Source organism: Pseudophryne corroboree, chromosome 8 (assembly GCF_028390025.1).
Source record: "Pseudophryne corroboree isolate aPseCor3 chromosome 8, aPseCor3.hap2, whole genome shotgun sequence".
Lineage (NCBI taxonomy): Eukaryota > Metazoa > Chordata > Amphibia > Anura > Myobatrachidae > Pseudophryne > Pseudophryne corroboree.
The window spans coordinates 360651519-360675481 of NC_086451.1; the positions used below are offsets into that span (position 1 = coordinate 360651519).

The 23963-nt window shown below is 47.3% G+C and overlaps 1 protein-coding gene across 8 annotated transcripts in view; it reads right to left on the reverse strand.

The window, feature by feature from the left end:
• LRCH2 (leucine rich repeats and calponin homology domain containing 2) overlaps positions 1-23963 on the reverse strand; it is a 337409-nt gene that overhangs the window by 119223 nt on the left and 194223 nt on the right. For 7 of the 8 annotated variants that reach the window (XR_010183107.1, XM_063937538.1, XM_063937536.1 and 4 more), the window contains 2 exons: positions 7499-7567; positions 91-136 (listed from right to left, as the gene is read on the reverse strand). Coding sequence is in view for 7 of the 8 variants with exons in the window: in XM_063937538.1 (XP_063793608.1) it covers positions 91-136; positions 7499-7567 (115 nt within the window). In the remaining variant the exon portion in view is untranslated. The remainder of the gene's footprint in view (positions 1-90; positions 137-7498; positions 7568-23963) is intronic. The other variant, XM_063937537.1, reaches the window with a different exon arrangement.

A 23963-nucleotide genomic window follows, 5' to 3' on the forward strand; every position in this document is an offset into this window, starting at 1 on the left:
ATCTGGGTCTACGACAATCCCAACCACAGTCTAACTTACAGCTATAAGCATATAGCGTTTGCCATCCAATTCACCATATATATTCCTTACCTGCCAATTACATGGGGACAATTGTGAATGATCTCCGGAAGGTCCACTGAAAAGAGAACACATACACATTACATATTAAACAGGGACAGTTTTCTCACATTGCTGTGTAATCACCGCAATACACAGACGCACAAAACTAAAAAATGTACCACACATTGTTGAAAGGTCATTGCAGAGACTTAAAAGCATCAGGTCATGTAGCGGCTTACTGGTGAGTAAATGACAATTATTCATGGAGCTCCCATGTATGAACCACATCTGATGTTTGGACTTGCAGCAAGCCAGTCATTTGGCAGATTCGGCACCTAGTTGCCAATGGAAGAGCGCTCAGGATGAAGTAATCAGCTCACAGTTATTCTCTCCTGCCCGCCCACAGTTCTGGCACAATTCTGTCTCACATTCAGTTTTAACACCTGCTGTGTCTAAAACCTACTTGGACATTAACACTACCTGGTTTAGCCTATCCAGCATATAAAATGTAATACTGGGAAGAAAAATCAGAAATGTGTGTACAGATCAATCAGTTCTATATGACAATACTACAGGTTAAAGCATGTCACGAAGAATGCAGCAACATATTACATTTCGGCCTCTACTACAACTAAATGTGAACATTTCATTAGTTGTCAAAGCAGAGCACTACAAAACGGGAAGCATTCCATATCCCGGCTGTCGGGATCCCAGTGCTCAGCATACCGGCGCCAGGATCCCCAGACAACTATTCTCCCTCTTGGGGTGTTCACGACACCCCTGAAGAGAGTATAAATAGCGTGGCTCGCGTAGCGCGCAACCGTGCCAGCAAAGGTCTCTTTTGCACTCAGCCCACTGCCAGGATCCCAGCGCCGGTATGCTGGGCCCCAGGACCATGACAGCCGGGATATCATAGCAGACCCCTACAAAACAGATGCCTCCAGATCCCTCACAGAACAACTCATAAAAGGAAGATCACTCAATAGAGGATTTCCCATTTTACTTAATTCTACCCATCTTGTACAGGATTGTTCCTTACACCACAAGAAAACTGTACGTCCTGTGAAACGGCAAGGAAAACAGATCATTGTCCGCCCCACAATAATCCAACCATCACCGCATACATTCGTTTGAACATTTACTGCAGACTCACAAACCAAAAGCTTTAAGATTTCTGCGTAACTTTGGATGATAATTATTGCACACATTTAGGTTAAAACAAAGGACACCATTAATAATAAGAATTTACTTACCGATAATTCTATTTCTCGGAGTCCGTAGTGGATGCTGGGGTTCCTGAAAGGACCATGGGGAATAGCGGCTCCGCAGGAGACAGGGCACAAAAAAGTAAAGCTTTACTAGGTCAGGTGGTGTGCACTGGCTCCTCCCCCTATGACCCTCCTCCAGACTCCAGTTAGGTACTGTGCCCGGACGAGCATACACAATAAGGGAGGCATTTTGAATCCCGGGTAAGACTCATACCAGCCACACCAATCACACCGTACAACTTGTGATCTAAACCCAGTTAACAGTATGACAACAGAAAGGGCCTCTTAGAGATGGCTCCTTAACAATAACCCGAATTAGTTAACAATAACTATGTACAAGTATTGCAGATAATCCGCACTTGGGATGGGCGCCCAGCATCCACTACGGACTCCGAGAAATAGAATTATCGGTAAGTAAATTCTTATTTTCTCTATCGTCCTAAGTGGATGCTGGGGTTCCTGAAAGGACCATGGGGATTATACCAAAGCTCCCAAACGGGCGGGAGAGTGCGGATGACTCTGCAGCACCGAATGAGAGAACTCCAGGTCCTCCTTTGCCAGGGTATCAAATTTGTAAAATTTTACAAACGTGTTCTCCCCCGACCACGTAGCTGCTCGGCAGAGTTGTAATGCCGAGACCCCTCGGGCAGCCGCCCAAGATGAGCCCACCTTCCTTGTGGAGTGGGCTTTTACAGTTTTAGGCTGTGGCAGGCCTGCCACAGAATGTGCAAGTTGAATTGTGTTACAAATCCAACGAGCAATCGACTGCTTAGAAGCAGGTGCGCCCAACTTGTTGGGTGCATACAATATAAACAGCGAGTCAGATTTTCTGACTCCAGCCGTCCTTGCAATGTATATTTTTAAGGCTCTGACAACGTCCAACAACTTGGAGTCCTCCAAGTCGCTAGTGGCCGCAGGCACCACAATAGGTTGGTTCAGATGAAATGCTGATACCACTTTAGGGAGAAAATGCGGACGAGTCCGCAGTTCTGCCCTATCCGAATGGAAGATTAGATAAGGACTTTTATAAGATAAAGCCGCCAATTCAGATACTCTCCTGGCAGAGGCCAGGGCTAGTAACATAGTCACTTTCAATGTGAGATATTTCAAATCCACCTTTTTCAATGGTTCAAACCAATGGGATTTGAGGAAATCTAAAACTACATTTAGATCCCACGGTGCCACCGGAGGCACCACAGGAGGCTGTATATGCAGTACTCCCTTGACAAAAGTCTGGACCTCAGGGACAGAGGCCAATTCTTTTTGGAAGAATATTGACAGGGCCGAAATTTGAACCTTAATGGATCCCAATTTGAGACCCATAGATAATCCTGATTGCAGGAAATGTAGGAAACGACCCAGTTGGAATTCCTCCGTCGGAACCCTCCGATCCTCGCACCACGCTACATATTTTCGCCAAATGCGGTGATAATGTTTCACGGTGACTTCCTTCCGTGCCTTAATCAAGGTAGGAATGAATTCTTCTGGAATGCCTTTCCCTTTTAGGATCTGGCGTTCAACCGCCATGCCTTCAAACGCAGCCGCGGTAAGTCTTGAAAAAGACAGGGACCCTGCTGTAGCAGGTCCCTTCTCAGAGGTAGAGGCCACGGTTCGTCCGTGAGCATCTCTTGAAGTTCCGGATACCAAGTCCTTCTCGGCCAATCCGGAACCACTAGTATTGTTCTTACTCTTCTTTGCCGTATGATCTTCAATACCTTTGGTATGAGCGGCAGAGGAGGAAACACATACACTGACTGGTACACCCAAGGAGTTACCAGTGCGTCCACAGCTATTGCCTGTGGATCTCTTGACCTGGCGCAATATTTGTCCAGTTTCTTGTTGAGGCGAGACGCCATCATGTCTACAATTGGTCTTTCCCAACGGTCTATTAACATGTTGAAGACTTCTGGATGTAGACCCCACTCTCCCGGATGAAGATCGTGTCTGCTGAGGAAGTCTGCTTCCCAGTTGTCCACGCCCGGGATGAACACTGCTGACAGTGCTATCACGTGATTCTCCGCCCAGCGAAGAATCTTGGCAGCTTCTGCCATTGCACTCCTGCTTCTTGTGCCGCCCTGCCTGTTTACATGGGCGACCGCCGTGATGTTGTCCGACTGAATCAACACCGGCTTTCCTTGCAGGAGAAGTTCCGCCTGGCTTAGAGCATTGTAGATTGCTCTTAGTTCCAGAATGTTTATGTGAAGAGACTTTTCCAGACTCGTCCATACTCCCTGGAAGTTTCTTCCTTGTGTGACTGCTCCCCAGCCTCTCAGGCTGGCGTCCGTGGTCACCAGGATCCAATCCTGAATGCCGAATCTGCGGCCTTCTAATAGGTGAGCCTTCTGCAACCACCACAGAAGTGACACCCTTGTCTTTGGTGACAGGGTTATTCGCAGGTGCATCTGCAGATGCGACCCTGACCATTTGTCCAACAGATCCCTTTGGAATATTCTTGCATGGAATCTGCCGAATGGAATTGCTTCGTAAGAAGCCACCATTTTTCCCAGGACTCTTGTGCATTGATGTACTGACACTTTTCCTGGTTTTAGGAGGTTCCTGACCAGATCGGATAACTCCTTGGCTTTTTCCTCTGGAAGGAAAACCTTTTTCTGAACCGTGTCCAGAATCATTCCTAGGAACAGCAGACGAGTTGTCGGGATTAAATGGGATTTTGGAATATTCAGAATCCACCCGTGTTGTCTTAGCACCTCTTGAGATAGTGCTAAAGCTGTCTCCAGCTGTTCTCTGGACCTTGCCCTTATTAGGAGATCGTCCAAGTATGGGATAACTAATACGCCTTTTCTTCGAAGAAGAATCATCATCTCGGCCATTACCTTGGTAAAGACCCGAGGCGCCGTGGACAATCCGAACGGCAGCGTCTGAAACTGATAGTGACAGTTTTGAACAATGAACCTGAGGTACCCCTGGTGTGCGGGGTAAATCGGAACGTGTAGATACGCATCCTTGATGTCCAAGGATACCATAAAGTCCCCTTCTTCCAGGTTCGCTATCACTGCTCTGAGTGACTCCATCTTGAACTTGAACTTTTTTATGTAGAGGTTCAAGGACTTCAGATTTAGAATAGGCCTTACCGAGCCATCCGGCTTCGGTACCACAAATAGAGTGGAATAATACCCCTTTCCTTGTTGTAATAGGGGTACTTTGACTATCACCTGCTGAGCGTACAGCTTGTGAATGGCTTCCAACACCCTCTCCCTTTCGGAAGAGACGGTTGGTAAGGCAGACTTCAGGAAACGATGAGGAGGATCCGTCTCTAATTCCAACCTGTACCCCTGAGATATTATCTGCAGGATCCAGGGGTCTACCTGCGAGTGAGCCCACTGCGCGCTGTAATTTTTGAGACGGCCCCCCACTGTCCCCGAGTCCGCTTGAGAGGCCCCAGCGTCATGCTGAGGTTTTTGCAGGAGCCGGGGAGGGCTTCTGTTCCTGGGAAGGAGCTGCCTGTTGGTGTCTCTTCCCTCTTCCTCTGCCTCGTGGCAGGTACGACAAGCCCTTTGCTCTCTTATTTTTGTAGGAGCGAAAAGGCTGCGGTTGAAAGGTCGGTGCCTTTCTCTGTTGGGGAGTGACTTGAGGTAAAAAAGTGGATTTCCCGGCAGTAGCCGTGGCCACCAAGTCTGATAGACCAACTCCAAATAACTCCTCCCCTTTATACGGCAAAACCTCCATGTGACGTTTTGAATCCGCATCGCCTGTCCACTGTCGTGTCCATAAGGCTCTTCTGGCTGAAATGGACATAGCACTCACCCGAGATGCCAGTGTGCAAATATCCCTCTGTGCATCACGCATATAGATAAATGCATCCTTTATTTGTTCTAACGACAGTAAAACATTGTCCCTATCTAGGGTATCAATATTTTCAATCAGGGATTCTGACCAAACTACTCCAGCACTGCACATCCAGGCAGTTGCTATAGCTGGTCGTAGTATAACACCTGCATGTGTGTATATATTCTTTTGAATAACTTCCATCTTTCTATCTGATGGATCCTTAAGTGCGGCCGTCTCAGGAGAGGGTAACGCCACTTGTTTGGATAAGCGTGTGAGCGCCTTGTCCACCTTAGGGGGTGTTTCCCAGCGCGCCCTAACCTCTGGCGGGAAAGGGTATAATGCCAATAACTTTTTTGAAATTATCAACTTTTTATCAGGAGCAACCCACGCTTCATCACACACGTCATTTAATTCTTCTGATTCAGGAAAAACTGTTTGTAGTTTTTTCACACCATACATAATACCCTGTTTTACGGTATCTGTAGTATCAGCTAAATGTAACGTCTCCTTCATTGCCAAAATCATATAACGTGTGGCCCTACTGGAAAATACGTTTGAATTTCTACCGTCGTCACTGGAATCAGTGCCCGTGTCTGGGTCTGTGTCGACCGACTGAGGCAAAGGGCGTTTTACAGCCCCTGACGGTGTTTGAGGCGCCTGGACAGGCATTAATTGATTGTCCGGCCGCCTCATGTCCTCAACTGACTGTTTAAGGGAAGATAAACCATCACGTAATTCCACAAATAAAGGCATCCATTCTGGTGTCGACCCCCTGGGGGGTGACATCTGCATATTTGGCAATTGCTCCGCCTCCACACCAATATCGTCCTCATACATGTCGACACCACGTACCGACACACACCGCAAACTCACAGGGAATGCTCTAATGAAGACAGGACCCACTAGCCCTTTTGGGGAGACAGAGGGAGAGTCTGCCAGCACACACCACAAAGCGCTATATATACAAGGGATATCCTTATATTAAGTGCTCCCTTATAGCTGCTTTAATATATATATATATAGCCATTAATGTGCCCCCCCTCTCTGTGCAGTGCAGGGGAGAGACCTGGGAGCCGTTCTGACCAGCGGAGCTGTGACAGAAAATGGCGCCGTGTGCTGAGGAGATAGGCCCCGCCCCTTTTTCGGCGGGTTCTTCTCCCGCTATTTTTCCAGTCAGGCAGGGGTTAAATATCTCCATATAGCCCCTATGGGCTATATGTGAGGTATTTTTAGCCTTGTATAAGGTTTATATTTGCCTCTCAGAGCGCCCCCCCCCAGCGCTCTGCACCCTCAGTGACTGCCCAGTGAAGTGTGCTGAGAGGAAAATGGCGCACAGCTGCAGTGCTGTGCGCTACCTTATGAAGACTGAGGAGTCTTCAGCCGCCGGTTTCCGGACCTCTTCACGCTTCAGCATCTGCAAGGGGGTCGGCGGCGCGGCTCCGGGACCGGACTCCACGGCTGGGCCTGTGTTCGATCCCTCTGGAGCTAATGGTGTCCAGTAGCCAAGCAGCAAATCCACTCTGCATGCAGGTGAGTTTACTACTTTCCCCCTAAGTCCCACGTTGCAGTGATCCTGTTGCCAGCAGGACTCACTGTAAAGAAAAAAAACCTAAACTAAACTTTCTCTAAGCAGCTCTTTAGGAGAGCCACCTAGATTGCACCCTTCTCGTTCGGGCACAAAATCTAACTGGAGTCTGGAGGAGGGTCATAGGGGGAGGAGCCAGTGCACACCACCTGACCTAGTAAAGCTTTACTTTTTTGTGCCCTGTCTCCTGCGGAGCCGCTATTCCCCATGGTCCTTTCAGGAACCCCAGCATCCACTTAGGACGATAGAGAAAACAGATGAATTGGAAGAACAAGACTGAATGACAATTGCGTAATGCAAATGATAGTAGATCCCCACTACATTCCCTTTACCATTGGCACTGAATGCAAATAAGATGGTGGAGAGCAGACCAACGGGCTTCCCAGCAGTTTAAGAATGGTTCCCCTACAATTGCAGCAAAAGCAATAATACCCAAGTGCCCATCACTTGCATTACCTACATGCAGCAGCCCTATTACTTCACTTTGGGACTAAGCACATAAATATGTTCATCCAAAAGGTATTGGAATGAAGGCCTAACCGTTGCTACATGCTCTAAGATACCTTGCCCCACTACCAAATTTCAAAGACAGGTTAAGAACCTAAAAGGACGAAATAGTTACTGGGGAACGTCTCATAAGTGCAGTAACGCATGTAATACTTTTACTCCTAAGAACTGTATTAATAAGCCAAAACAAAGGTTTCACCATTGAAAACTGTAACAAGGTGAATGTCGTCATGCTAGTGTATTTCATTAGATATCTACATTGAGCATGAGAATAAAAGTCATAAAGTACCATTTCTCTGATCCCTTGCTCTGCTTTGGTCGGTCTTTTGTGCTTCCTGAAGTGGCGTGGTTAAGAAATCTGTAAACAAATCAAGAAGCCTGCTTGAAAATTCACCCAGTAGCCCTATCTGTGATGTGTTAGTTCAGAAGGGAACAGAGTGTGTAGGTGTATACAATATAACAGCTTCCATAAATGGATGCTAATATGTGAATTAAGCCCCTGGGATATAAAAATGGGTGTTTAACGCAGTTCTAATAATTATGAAAATAGACCAATGTTTGGAAAGTTTTCAGATACATATTAAATAGGAGTGACCAATATTACACTACAGTAGATGAGATTTGATTACATCTTGCTTAATTACAGCAGGGAGATTTAAAAAGATTCCCATCTTGACAAAATACAAAAATTCTGAACATCCTCCTGCAACTTTTACTACCTAAATAGATATGTTCTTCTGGCTTACAGTATACAGTATTAACTAGGCACACATGTGGCCCAATATTGCTTTGTAAATAAAAATGCTTCAAATGCACAAAGGAGATCTAAGCTCTGCCCTATCCAAGTATAACCCCGAAAGCAGGTTTCGTCGACAAAAAATGAATCTGCAGACTAAATAAGGATTATTATTCCAGACATCAAAATAAAGCATTATTTTTTTCTAACTATTCTGGGATATAATCTGAAAATAGCAGTTTTTGGGGGCTACTCACAATATATCATCAATCATAAAAGCAGCCCCCATAGGTTTTTATGGGGGCTTCAAAAACAGAAATTTACTAAGATCTGAAATGTCAAACTTTAGACCACATTACCCATTGTAGCTACAATATGCAAAGCATTCCAGGAGAGGGATCCAAAGGACCTCTCCCAGCACTTTCTGCTAGCACGTGCGTGCTCAGATAACCATGCATGGGCAATAGGAGTGCAAATCTGGAAATGCAGTGACTGAAGTCCCTGTCAATCCATGGTAATTTCTGGAAAATGCAAGAGACAATTTCTTATTGATGAGATATGTGCCGATAACAAAATTATAATTATTGGGACCAAGCTCCTGTGTGTTTAGAACATTCACTATTCAATGTCATCAGTCTGTTTTAATCTATCCGCTCTGAAAATGTTCTCTCTCCAAAGCTGGCAGCTGCAGTCTGTGGGGATTCTCGAATGTAAAAGCAAATCAGCAGCAAGATTAAATAATAATAAAAAAAAATTTTTGCCAAGAAGTCAAAATGCTCAATATGCTGTCACAGAACATGAAACATTAAGGACAGTATTCAATTATTTCCGTCCCATTCCACACCCGTTCCATTTCTGCTGACAGGCTAGGTATCATCATTTCAGCTCCCTTCCCCTAGGGTAGCGAGGCACCCTAACCCTTTACGTAGTTAAACCAGATTACTGTGGGCGCGATATGTGCGATAACAGGGATCACTTCAGACAGGAGATTGGGTGTGATATCATTTGAAACGTAGTATGCTGCTTTATATAATAACAGTACAAAACCACAGGAAACAGGTTAACATAAGGAGACTTAAAAAGGAATATTGTAAATTAACTACTGCTGATAAGAATATACCTCTTTGGTGGTTTAAATCAGGAGCACACCTGCAGTTAACTAGTATGTATCTGTACAGTGTTCCCAGCATCTATATTCTGAGTGGAGGCACACTCTAAACGGCTCTTACTACTGCGATATAGAGGTGGGCAGACCAGCAGTGGAGAACCCTGGGCCTGCAGGGGGAAGTGTAAAAGGGTGCAGGTAGGGGACAGGTAAAGTGACCCAACATATGTTGGGTCTATATTATTAGTTTCTACTAGAGATGTGCACCGGAAATTTTTCGGGTTTTGTGTTTTGGTTTTGGAATCAGTTCCGCGGACGTGTTTTGGATTCGGATGCGTTTTGGCAAAACCTCGCTGAAAATTTTTTGTTGGATTCGGGTGTGTTTTGGATTCAGGTGTTTTTTTACAAAAACCCCTCAAAAACAGCTTAAATCATAGAATTTGGGGGTCATTTTGATCCTATAGTATTATTAACCTCAATAACCATAATTTCCACTAATTTCCAGTCTATTCTGAACACCTCACAATATTATTTTTAGTGCCAAAATTTGCACTGAGGTCGCTGGATGACTAAGCTAAGCAACCCAAGAGGGCGGCACAAACACCTGGCCCATCTAGGAGGGGCACTGCAGTGGCAGACAGGATGGCACTTACAAAAATTGGCCCCAAACAGCACATGATGCAAAGAAAAGAGAAAAAGAGGTGCACTGCGGTCGCTGGACGGCTAAGCTAAGCGACACAAACACCTCAATATCACAGGAATTTGTTCTAATCAATGGTATTAATGGTCCAAATCACTGGAAGAAAATGACAAAACCAATGGAATTATTCGTTCTAATCAATGGTATTATTGGTCCAAATCACTGGAAGAAAATGACAAAATCACTGGAATCATTTGGCAAGATCACTGTAATTAATAATTAATTATAAATCACTGATATTAATTAGTAAAATCTCGCTATCGCCTGCCTAGTGAAGTGGATTCTAGATGGGATTTTGTACCGGGGACACAATAACTTCATCAATTGTCTAAATCCCAATGCACTAATGGCGGAAAACGGGCGCACGTCTAACAGCGCACTGATTATACTGAGCACTGATTTTACTGAGCACTGATGATACTACGGAGAACTGACACTGAGCAGCGAGAACAGCACTGGACTATTGTACTGTAGTATACTGGTCACCACAATGCAGCACTGACACTGAGCACAGATATTATTAAGCAATGATCAGGATACTAGAAGTGACACGGAGCACAGCAAGATACAGCAACGGCCTACTGTACTACTAACTATATATATATATATATATATATATATATATACACACACACACACATATATACACATACACACACTGGTGGTCCCCAAAATGCTGCACCGTACTACTATACTGCTCACAAACAATGCAGCACAGATATGGATACTTGAAATGACACAGAGCTGCAAGATACAGCAATGGACTACTGTACTGTACTACTATATATATATATATACTGGTGGTCCCCAAAATGCTGCACTGTACTACTATACTGCTCACAAACAATGCAGCACAGATGTGGATACTTGAAGTGACACGGAGCTGCAAGATACAGCAATGGCCTACTGTACTGTACTACTATAATTATATACTGGTGGTCCCCACAATGCAGCACACTGAGCACAGATATTTGCAGCACACTAAGCACAGATATGGAGCTTTTCAGGCAGAGAATGTAGATATTTGCAGCATACTGAGCACAGATATGGAGCTTTTCAGGCAGAGAACGTAGCCACGTCCTCTCCATTCAATCTCCAATGCACAAGTGAAAATGGCGGCGACGCGCGGCTCTTTATGAATACGAATCTTGCGAGAATCCGACAGCGGGATGATGACGTTCGTCCTCGTTCAGGTTAACCGAGCAAGGCGGGAAGATCTGAGGCTGCCTCGGACCCGTGAAAAATAGGTGAAGTTTGGGGGGGGGGGGGGGGGGTCGGATCTTGACGAACCGAACCCGCTCATCTCTAGTTCTACATTAAATTCAGCAGTTAAATTACACATAAAACACAAGAAAAATAATGATGCTATTGTTAAAGAATTCCATAAAATAAGATTTTACTCACCGGTAAATCTATTTCTCGTAGTCCGTAGTGGATGCTGGGAACTCCGTAAGGACCATGGGGAATAGCGGGCTCCGAAGGAGGCTGGGCACTCTAGAAAGATTTATGACTACCTGGTGTGCACTGGCTCCTCCCACTATGACCCTCCTCCAAGCCTCAGTTAGGACACTGTGCCCGGACGAGCTGACATAATAAGGAAGGATTTTGAATCCCGGGTAAGACTCATACCAGCCACACCAATCACACCGTATAACTCGTGATACTATACCCAGTTAACAGTATGAATATAACTGAGCCTCTCAACAGATGGCTCAACAATAACCCTTTAGTTAGGCAATAACTATATACAAGTATTGCAGACAATCCTCACTTGGGATGGGTGCCCAGCATCCACTACGGACTACGAGAAATAGATTTACCGGTGAGTAAAATCTTATTTTCTCTGACGTCCTAGTGGATGCTGGGAACTCCGTAAGGACCATGGGGATTATACCAAAGCTCCCAAACGGGCGGGAGAGTGCGGGTGACTCTGCAGCACCGAATGAGAGAACTCCAGGTCCTCCTCAGCCAGGGTACCAATTTTGTAGAATTTTGCAAACGTGTTTGCCCCTGACCAAGTAACAGCTCGGCAAAGTTGTAAAGCCGAGACCCCTCGGGCAGCCGCCCAAGATGAGCCCACCTTCCCTGTGGAATGGGCTTTCACTGATTTAAGATGCGGCAGTCCAGCCGCAGAATGCGCCTGCTGAATCGTGTCACAGATCCAGCGAGCGATAGTCTGCTTAGAAGCAGGAGCACCCAGCCTGTTGGGTGCATACAGGATAAATAGCGAGTCAATTTTCCTGACTCTAGCCGTCCTGGAAACATAATTTTTCAAGGCCCTGACTACGTCCAGTAACTTGGAATCCTCCAAGTCCCTAGTAGCCGCAGGCACCACAATAGGTTGGTTCAAGTGAAAAGCTGATACCACCTTAGGGAGAAACTGGGGACGAGTCCTCAATTCTGCCCTATCCATATGGAAAATCAGATAAGGGCTTTTACATGACAAAGCCGCCAATTCTGATACACGCCTGGCCGAAACCAAGGCCAATAACATGACCACTTTCAACGTGAGATATTTTAGATCCACGGTTTTTAGTGGTTCAAACCAATGTGATTTTAAGAAACTCAACACCACGTTGAGATCCCAAGGTGCCACTGGAGGCACAACCGGGGGCTGAATATGCAGCACTCCTTTTACAGTGTCTGAACTTCAGGTACTGAAGCTAATGCTTTCTGGAAGAAAATCGACAGAGCCGAGATCTGTATCTTAATGGAGCCTAATTTTAGGCCCATAGACACTCCTGCTTGTAGGAAATGCAGAAATCGACCTAGTTGAAATTCCTCTGTTGGGGCCTTTTTTGGCCTCACACCAAGCAACATATTTCCGCCATATGCGGTGATAATGTTTTGCAGTTACATCTTTCCTGGCTTGAATCAGCGTAGGAATGACTTCCTCCGGAATGCCCTTTTCCTTTAGGATCCGGCGTTCAACCGCCATGCCATCAAAACGTAGCCGCGGTAAGTCTTGGAACAGACAGGGCCCCTGCTGCAGCAGGTCCTGTCTGAGCGGCAGAGGCCATGGGTCCTCTGATATATTTTCTTGAAGTTCTGGGTACCAGGCTCTTCTTGGCCAATCCGGAACCACGAGTATCGTTCTTACTCCTCGCCTTCTTATTATTCTCAGTACCTTTGGTATGAGAGGCAGAGGGGGGAACACATAAAACGACTGGTACACCCACGGTGTTACCAGAGCGTCCACAGCTATCGCCTGAAGGTCCCTTGACCTGGCGCAATATCTTTTATAGCTTTTTGTTGAGGCGGGACGCCTTCATGTCCACCTGTGAGCTTTCCCAATGGTGTACAATCCTTTGGAAGACTTCTGGATGAAGTCCCCACACTCTCGGGTGGAAGTCGTGTCTGCTGAGAAGATCTGCTTCCCAGTTGTCCACTCCGGGAATGAACACTGCTGACAGTGCTAACACATGATTTTCCGCCCATCGGAGAATCCTTGTGGCTTCTGCCATCGCCATCCTGCTTCTTGTGCCGCCCTGTTGGTTTACATGGGCGACTGCCGTGATGTTGCCTGATTGGATCAGGACCGGCTGGTTTTGAAGCAGAGGCCTTGCCTGACTCAGGGCATTGTAAATGGCCCTCTGTTCCAGAATATTTATGTAGGGAAGTCACCTGACTTGACCAAAGTCCCTGGAAGTTTCTTCCCTGTGTGACTGCCCCCCAGCCTCAAAGGCTGGCATCCATGGTCACTAGGACCTAGTCCTGTATGTCGAACCTGCGGCCCTCTTGAAGATGGGCACTCTGCAGCCACTACAGTAGAGATACCCTGGTCCTTGGAGACAGGGTTATCAGCATAATGCATCTGAAGATGCGACCCGGACCACTTGTCTAACAGGTCCCCCTGAAAAGTTCTTGCATTGAACCTGCCGAATGGGATTGCTTCGTAGGAAGCTATCATTTTTCCCAGGACTCGCGTGCAATGATGCACCGATAACTGTTTTGGCTTCAGGAGGTCTCTGACTAGAGATGACAGCTCCTTGGCTTTCTCCTCCGGGAGAAACACTTATTTCTGGTCTGTGTCCAGAACCATCCCCAGGAACAGTAGACGTGTCGTAGGAACCAGCTGTGACTCTGGACTGTTTAGAATCCAAACGTGCTGTTGTAGCACTTTCCAAAATAGTGCTACCCCGACTAGCAACTGCTCCTTGGACCTCGCCCTTATAAGGAGATTGTCCAAGTACGGGATAATTAAAACTCCCCTTTTTCGAAGGAGTATCATCATTCCGGCCATTACCTTGGTAACACCCTCGGTGCCATGTACAGTCCAAACGGCAGAGTCTGGACTTGGTAATGGTAATCCTGTACCACAAATCTGAGGTACTCCTGACGAGGATAGTAAATAGGGACATGCAGGTAAGCATCCTTGATGTCCCGGGATACCATGTAATCCCCCTCGTCCAGGCTTGCAATAACCTTCCTGAGCGATTCCATCTTGAACTTGAATTGCATGTGTTCAAGGATTTTAAAAATAAAGAAGGGTCACACCGAACCATGCGGTTACGGTACCCCAAACCGTGTGGAATAGTAACCCCGTCCTTGTTGAAGTAGGGGCACCTTAAGTATTACCTGCTGGGAATACAGCTTATTAATTGCCTCTAGCACAGCCTCCCTGCCTGAGGGAGTTGTCGGCAAGGCATATTTGAGGAAACGGCGGGGGGAAGACATCTCGAATTCCAGCTTGTACCCCTGAAATACTACTTGAATGAAACAGGGATCCACCTGTGAGCGAGCCCACTGATCGCTGAAATTTTTGAGACGGCCCTCCACCGTACCTGGCTACACCTGTGGAGCCCCCGCGTCATGCTGTGGACTCAGAGGAAGCGAGAGAAGAATTATGATTCTGGGAACAGGCTGACTGGTGCAGCTTTTTCCCTCTTCCCTTGTCTTTGTACAGAAAGGAAGCGCCTTTGACCCGCTTGCTTTTCTGAAGCCGAAAGGACTGTACCTGATAATACAGTGCTTTCTTAGTCTGTGAGGAAAACTGAGGTAAAAATATTTCTTCCCAGCTGTTGCTGCGGATACGAGGTCCCAGAGACCATCCCCAAATAATTCCTCACCCTTATAAGGCAGAATCTCTATGCGCCTTTTAAGGTCAGCATCACCTGTCCAGTGATAGGTCTCTAATACCCTCCTGACAGAATGGACATTACATTCATTTTGGATGCCAGCCGGCAAAATATCCCTTTGTGCATCCCTCATATATAAGACGACGTCTTTAATATGTTCTCATGTTAGCAAACTAGTATGTTTGACAGGGTCACCGACCACGCTGCAGCAGCACGCTCTGCAGGTTTCAGTCTAGTACCTGAGTGTGTAAATACAGACTTCAGGATAGCCTCCTGCTTTTTATCAACAGGTACCTTCAAAGTGGCCGTTCCTAAAACGGCAGTGCCACCTATTTTGACAACCGTGTGAGCGCCTTATCCACCCTAGGGGATATCTCCCAGCGTAACTTATCCTCTGGCGGGAAAAGGTACGCCATCAGTAACTTTTTAGAAATTACCAGTTTCTTATCAGGGGGAACCCACGCTTTTCACACACTTCATTCATTCATCTGATGGGGGAACAAAACACTGCCTGCTTTTTCTCCCCAAACCTAAAAACCCATTTTTAGAGGTTAATGTCAGAAATGTGTAACACATTTTTTTTTTTTTTTTATTGCCGGGATCAAGTCACGGATGTTCCTAGTGGATTGTGTATATGTCTCAACCTTGTCGACACTGGAGTCAGACTCCGTGTCGACATCTGTGTCTGCCATCTGAATGAGCGGGCGTTTTTGAGCCCCTGATGGCCTTTGAGACGCCTGGGCAGGCGCGGGCTGAGAAGCCGGCTGTCCCACAGCTGTTACGTCATCCACCCTTTTATGTAAGGAGTTGACACTGTCGCTTAATACCTTTCACCTAACCATCCACTTTGGTGTCGGCCCCACAGGGGGCGACATCACATTTATCGGCATCTGCTCCGTCACTATATAAGCCTCCTCCTCAAACATGTCGACACAGCTGTACCGACACACCGCACACACACAGGGAATGCTCTGACTGAGGACAGGACCCACAAAGCCCTTTGGGGAGACAGAGAGAGAGTATGCCAGCACACACCAGAGCGCTATATAATGAGGGGATTAACACTATAACTGAGTGAATTTTCCCCCATAGCTGCTTGTATATACAATATTGCGCCTAAATTTAGTGCCCCCCCTCTCTTTTTAACCCTTTGAGCCTGAAAACTACAGGGGAGAGCCTGGGGAGCTTTCTTCCAGCTGCACTGTGAAGAGAAAATGGCGCCAGTGTGTCTGAGGGAGATAGCTCCGCCCCTTTTCCGCGGCCTATTCTCCCGCTTTTTTCTGGATTCTGGCAGGGGTATTTACCACATATATAGCATCTGGGGCTATATATTGTGGTATTTTTGCCAGCCAAGGTATTTTTATTGCTGCTCAGGGCGCCCCCCCCAAGCGCCCTGCACCCTCAGTGACCGTAGTGTGAAGTGTGTATGAGGAGCAATGGCGCACAGCTGCAGTGCTGTGCGCTACCTTGGTGAAGACTGATGTCTTCTGCCGCCGTTTTTCCGGACCTGTTCTTGCTTCTGGCTCTGTAAGGGGGACGGCGGCGCGGCTCCGGGACCGAACACCAAGGACTGGGCCTGCGGTCGATCCCTCTGGAGCTAATGGTGTCCAGTAGCCTAAGAAGCCCAATCCGGCTGCAAGCAGGCCAGTTCGCTTCTTCTCCTCTTAGTCCCTCGCTGCAGTGAGCCTGTTGCCAGCAGGTCTCACTGAAAATAAAAAACCTAAATCTATACTTTCTTTCTAAGGGCTCAGGAGAGCCCCTAGTGTGCATCCAACCTCGGCCGGGCACAAGATCTAACTGAGGCTTGGAGGAGGGTCATAGTGGGAGGAGCCAGTGCACACCAGGTAGTCATAAATCTTTCTAGAGTGCCCAGCCTCCTTCGGAGCCCGCTATTCCCCATGGTCCTTACGGAGTTCCCAGCATCCACTAGGACGTCAGAGAAAAGTGATTAATTTCAATATTATAATATTAGCAAAACAGTTAAAGAAAAGGGACGGAGATATATATTTTTTCCTAGTATCTGACCCCAATAATGTGCACTGCTGCTCACAAAATGAAAATGGAAACTACTCAACTCAATTTATATACTGATATAGGTGCATTACAACACGGTAATTACCGGCAGGTATTAAATTCCTATATTCTTTTATGTCCTAGTGGATACTGGGGTCTTGTACTTTAGTACCATGGGGAAGTCCCAAAGCTCCCAAACAGGTGGGAGAGTGCTGAGACCCCTGCAAAACCGCCTGACCAAACTGAAGGTCATCCTTGGCCAAGGTTTCGAACCTACAGAATTTAACAAACGTGTATGAACTAGACCAAGTTGCAGCTCGGCACAATTGTAGGGCCGAGACACCCCGGGCAGCCGCCCAGGAGGACCCACTGACCTCGTCGAGTGGGCCTGAATAGACGACGGCAAGGGCAGAGCCGCCGAAGTATAGGAAGTATAGGCCTGTTGAATGGTCAACCTGAGCGAACGGGCAATAGATTGCTTAGAAGCTGGCCGACGAATCTTGGAGGCATCATAAAAGGACAAACAGCGAGTCATATTTCCGATGACGTGCCGTCCTTTTGACATAAATCTTCAGAACCCTGACCACATCCAAGGACTCAGGGCCCACAGAAGCGTCAGACAACACTGGAACCACAATAGGCTGGTTCACATGAAAGGCAAACACCACTTTAGGCAAAAACTGAGGATGGGTCTGAAGTTCCGCTCTGTCTTAATGAAAAATCAAGTAAGGGCTTTTACACGATAAGGCCCCTAATTCAAAGACACGTAGGCCCATATGACTGCTTGTAGGAAGAGCAGAAAACGACCAAGTTTAAACTCCACAGGAGAAACCTTTCTACTTTCACACCAAGAAACATACTTTTTCCAGATAGAATTTTGACATAACCAACTTCCTGGCCTGGGCCATGGTGGAAATAACCTGAAAGGGGAGACCTTTCTTTGCTAGAATCTCCCTCTCAACTTCCAAACCATAAAACGTAGCCACTGTAAGTCTGGATAGACGAACGGACCTTGCTAAAGAAGATCTTCTTGGAGCGGCAGAGGCCAGGGATCCTCCAGAGACATGGTCAGGAGGTCCGAGTACCACACCCGTCGAGGCCAATCTAGGGCAATTAGAATTGCCTGAACGCTTTCCCTTCTTAGTCTTTTGAGAACCCTTGGGATTAGCGGTAGCGGAGGGAACAGGTACACGAACTGGTACATCCACAGTGTCGTCAGCGCGTCCACTGCTACAGCCTGTGGATCCCTCGTTCTGGAACAGTAACGGCATAGCTTCTTGTTGAGTCGAGAAGCCATCAGATCTACCTGTGGACAGCCCCACTGGTGAATTAACTGTTGAAACACCGTGGGATGTAGGCCCCATTCCCCCGGATGGAGGTCTTGTCTGCTGAGGAAGTCCGCTTCCCAGTTGTCCACTCCCGGAATGAATATGGTGGAGATGGTCCTTGCGTTCGCTTCTGCCCAGAGGATGATCTTCAACATCTCTCGCATCGCTGCTCTGCTTCTTGTTCTCCCTTGTCGGTTGATGTACGCCACTATCGTGGCGTTGTCCGACTGAACCTGGATCGCCTGAGCCTTCAGGAGATGAGAAGCCTACAGAAGAGCATTGTAAACTGCCCTGAGTTCCAGGATGTTTATTGGTAGGGCAGATTCCTGTCATGACCAAATCCCCTGGAACTGGGCCCCTTGGGTCACAGCCCCCCCAACCCCGGAGGGGTCAATAAAATCCACCGGTGGATGTTGAAACTCCTGCCCTCCACCAGGTGAGGAACCTGAATCCACAATAAGAGAGAAATCCGGGCTTGCGGGGACAACGTCACTAGCAGATGCAGATGAAATGGTCGGGCATGAAATCTGCCGTATTGGATTGCCTCGTAAGCAGCCACCATCTTGCCCAGTAATCGGATGCAAAGATGTATGGATACCTTGCGAGGACCGAGCGAACCATAGCCTGGATAGTCAAGGCTTTGTCCCTTGGGAGAAACCCCTTTTGAGACACAGTATCCAGTATCATTCCCAGGAACTAAAGATGTTGGGTCAATTCAAGGTGAGACTTCGTCGAGTCGTGAGATTGATGCTGTCCAGCAGACGCTCCCTGGACACAGCCTTTATTAGGAGATCGTTCAAGTAGGGGACTATGTTCACTCACATCATGCGCAGCTGCAGCATCATCTCCGCCATGACCTTGGTGAAAACCCTCGGAGCTGTGGATAATCCAAAGGGTAAGGCCTGAAACTGGAAATGGTCGTACAATATGGTCGTACAATATGGCGAACCTGAGGTAAGCCTGATGAGGGGGCCACATTGGAATGTGTAGGTAAACATCCTTGACATCCAGAGATACCATGAACTCCCCCCTCCTCCAGCGTGGACACCACCGCCCGCAGGGATTCCATCTTGAATTTGAATACCTGCAGATACGGGTTTAGAGATTTCAAGTTTAAGATGGGGCGCACCGAACAGTCTGGTTTGGATACGACAAAAAGACTGGAGTAAAAACCCCGGTTGCGTAACTGAGGAGGTACAGGCACCGCAACCCCTGTCTGCAAAAGCTTTTGAATAGCCTCTCGCAAGGTAACTCTTGCTGCGGGTAAAGCTGGTAAGCCAGACTTGAAAAACTTGTGAGGAGGGATTGTCTGGAATTCCAGCCGGTATCCTTGGGAAATGAGGTCCCTCACCCAAGGATCCTGGCAGGATTCTACCCACACATGGGCGAAGTGTTGAAGGTGAACACCCATCGGAAAGTCACCTTGCCGCTGGGGCCAACAGTCACACGGAAGGCTTAGCGGCAGGAGATCCGGTAGTCTGGTCCAGGGAGAGAGCAGGTACAGGTTTACGGGACTTACCACGAGATCCTCTGGAGGTGATGGAGGCCCCTCGGCACCTGCCTCTGAACCTTGCCACACGAAAGGACTGCAAGGAGGGTCCGACGTAAGAACGTCTAGCAGGCGGCGCAGCCGACGGCAGATAGGTAGACTTACCCGCCGTAGCCTGGGAGATCCATTTATTTAATTAATCTCCAAACAAGGCATCACCTGTAAAGGGAAGATTTTCTACACCCTTTTTGGAGTCAGCGTCAGCTGACCACTGACGTAACACCGCAGAGCCCTGCGCAACGAAACAGCCATAGCAGTTGTGCGGCCATTTATCTTACACAACTCCTTAATAGCTTCGCTCATAAACTTTGCAGCATCCTGTATATGTTGCAGCAGAGTAATTACCTCATCCCGGGGTAGAGAGTCTAAACCTTCAATAACATTATCAGACCACCTGACTAACGCCCGAGAAATGCACCTACAAACTATTGTGGGGCGTTGTGCCGCGCCCGCTGTCATATAAATTGCCTTGAGTGTAGTCTCAATCTTATGGTCACCTGGCTCCTTCAGGGAAACAGCCACTGGTATTGGTAATACAAATTTTTTGGGCAGTCTGGATACAGACATATCGACTGACGGGGAGTTTTCCCATATCTTCCTGTCCTCAGCAGGGAGGGGAAAAGTAGTTAAAAACCTCTGAGGGATCTTACATTTTTTTTATCAGGGTTTTTACCAATCCTCCCTGGCAAGGGAGTTTAATTCCTTAGACAAAGGAAAAGTTGCTGAGGTCTTTGGTCTAACATTAAAAATATAATTCCTCATCTGGTTCCGCCTCCTGATCAGGTATGTGGAGGACCTCTCGAATAGCAAAAATGAGAGCCTCTACTCCATGGGACAGAGCTGTCCTCATCCGTATCATCATCATCATCCATATCCGGTGGGTCAGAGCGTTTATGGGATACCACTAGAGGGGGCTGATAAGCCTTCTTGGCATCTGCAGCCGTAGCCACACAATTAATCGATTGTCTTAGCACCTGTTTCTCTCTTTTAGCAGCCACCAATTCTGAATTTACATTTTGAATCATGCTTTTGAAGCTACAGTATCTAGCCAGTCAGGAGCCTGTGAACTGTGTCCCTGTGGTGATAAAGAACATTGCTCACAGGAGTGACCCCGCTGAACAGGGGGTTGAGTTACAAGCAGTACACATAACCATGTCCACAGACATTTTATACAACCATAATACAGCTTAGCCCACTGACTAACACCTCCATACAGACCCTAGAGAGCCCCTGGAGAGACACTGAGGAGCGGACACCAGCACACAGAAAACACAACAGCACAAAATGTGAAAGTATTTGTATGACCTTGTAGGAGTGCTGCGGCGCTGCCGCTGGCGTGCTCCCCCCTTCTATGACCCCCTGGTACCAGTTTACAGTCTGTAGCAGCGTGGGTCCCTGGAGGAGCAGCGTTCATGTAGTCTGATGATCCCGCCTCTGTTCCCGCTCCGGGAAGTCCTGCCCTCTGTAATGGTGCACGGTCCCTGACCGTGATTTTATACTGGCAATGTTAAAAATAACATTATACATCCATATACAGTCCACACAAAGCCTTAAGACAGAACTGCGGCGCTTGTAGCCTTAAGACAGTGAGCACTGCGGGGCTTGTAGCCCAGAGCCAGTTTGTCCACGGCGGGCACCGCAGCTGCGGGCCCATGACCGCAGCGCGATTTGCCGCCAACACTGCACCGATGACCCGCTAACCGGGCCCATGGTGTAACACTCCCCGCACCTGGATCTTCGGCATCTGTTAGAAGGTGACGGCTAGCTGCCGGCGTGGGCACACGCGCTAACAGAGTGTGATCAGCACCTCATGAGCAGAGTGTCCTGTCAGCTGAGATTACGACCCATTAACCCTCAGGAGGTTGGTTTGGCCCCACCTCTAAGTCCCACGAAGCAGGTAGCCAACCAGAACTACATGAAAATATTAAACTTAAAAGAAAAATCTCTGGAGCTCCAGAGAAGTGTACCCGGCTCCTCGGGCACATTTTTCTAAACAGAGTCTGATAGGAAGGGCATAGAGGGGAGGAGCCAGCACACACTAAAGGTTTTTAAAGTGCCAGGCTCCAGTGGAACCGATCTATAGCCCATGGTACTAAAGTATAAGACCCCAGTATCCACTAGGACGTACGAGAAATAACAGTTAGGATATGATTCACTTTATCTCCATCCAAGGTTTGGTAAATAGACCTATCCATAGTGTATACAGAGCACACAGGGATCAATCAAATGTTTTAAGTGTTCACAAGTCACCATACAATGTATTTACATTTAATGAGCAGCACTATGCTGTAAAAACAATTGGTGTTAAAACCATTTATTTTTAAAGAGCCTGACCAAAAGAGAAACCCTGTATTTATAATTAACACAAGTTGAGTGCAACTGTGCACATGAATGAGTGTATCAGCAGGAGATATTACATGCCATTAAGTGATTTCAGTTGCAATACTAATCCAAAAAAACACTGTACTAGAAATAAAGGGTAGCGTCACAGTAGGGGATAACACAGTATATGACATCACTATGCAATGCTACAGCACCTCATGCTTCGAAGCAGAGAACAGAGTAAGGATGTATTAAATAGATTATTATATTTAGATTCAGAAGGACTTATTAACAAATCTAAATAAAGCATTTAATTTAAGGAACACCAGAACTCAAAACACTGGCCAAATTAATATTTTTCTATGCCAGTATGTTTTTGTACTGTTAAAGTGCTCAACTACTGTATACATAGGGATACCACCAGACGCACCTCGGGCTGGTAAATGCTCATTTCTGTGCCATGCAATCTGTATGTCCTTCAATCAACCCGGTGGTCAGCAGATGTGATGCAGTTTCGCAATTTAAGGATTAAAACAGAGTTCCTTGGAGATTTGCAATACTGAATAGCAGTGATGAAGGTGCAAGATTACTGCTGTTAATCATCAAACTTGAAATGACAGAAAGATTTAGAATAGTTGTTCCTAGCCTGTGGGTCACAACTGAAACGGTTGGTCTCTGTTTTCTACAAAGCACATTTATAGGAGTCGTGGTTTGATAACACTAAGCCAAAGGTTCTCAAACGCGGTCCTCAAGGCACCCCAACGGTACAGGTTTTAAGTATATCCATGCTTGGCCACAGGTGATTTAATTAATACTTCAATCAATTTGATTTAACCATCTGGGCTGAGCCATGGATATACTTAAAACGTGGACCGTTAGGGAGCCTTGAGGACCGCGTTTGAGAACCTCTGCACTAAGCACAAACAAAATAGAAAGAAAATATCAGGGCTGGTCATCTCTACGCCAGTACTTTCCATATGCATCCTAATGCATGCCAGTGTGTAACAGAATGAGTAGAAATAGTGAGCTGGCAAAGGGGTAATCGCAGGTTATGCTTCATCAATGTTCCATAAATGTCAGTATTCGCAAAAATGTGCTATAGCGCGTATTTTACCCCATAATGAGGACTGGGGACTCACTTTTTAAGAACAAGAAGGTCCCCGGGGACGCGCTCCGTTGGGATTAACTCTCTGGCGCTTGATTGGTCACTAGCTGACTTTCTGCTCTGACGAAAGCGGGCACGTTGGACATGTGCGTCAGGTGGCTGCTGCTGGGCGGGAAGACGGCGGTGCTGGCCAGAGAGAGTACACGCTCATGCTGAAAGGAGTGAGGGAGCCGCCGACCACGGGAAGCAGCAGCATGGCGCTCCGGAGCCGCGTGCAAGAGCTGGTGGATAACAACGCCATCGTGGCTGGCTGCACTAGTGCACGAGGGGAAGGGTCCGTGACACGAGAGCCGGGTGTCTGTGTCAGAGCCGGAGCTGCCGCCGGGTGACATCACCCGGCAGAGTGATGAAGTTTGCCGGACCCTGCACCGGGGGACAGATCCCTGCACAGAGCTGGCAGAGCAGAGGTAATTGAACTGGGACTGAGGACGCATGAGGATGTAGGTAGGGTGCAGGGACACTACGGAAGGGGTGCGAGTGTGGTGGTGGAGCCAGTCTGTGGGGCCAGGCAGAAACTGAACAGCAGCAGGCCAATGCTCCCTTCACAGTGTCTGTCCCTTCTCCAGCCCAGTGTCTCCCACTATTACTGACCCTGCCAGCAGAGTGTTTCCCCCTTCCCTCCCCAACCAGTCCACTGTGTCATCTCACTGCCCTCCCATCTAGAACCCCCCAATTAGTCCAGACACACTGATCCCCCCCCCCCAACCCAGTGCCACATCTCAGTGCCCCCTTCCCATCCTGCTCAATTCATAGTGTCC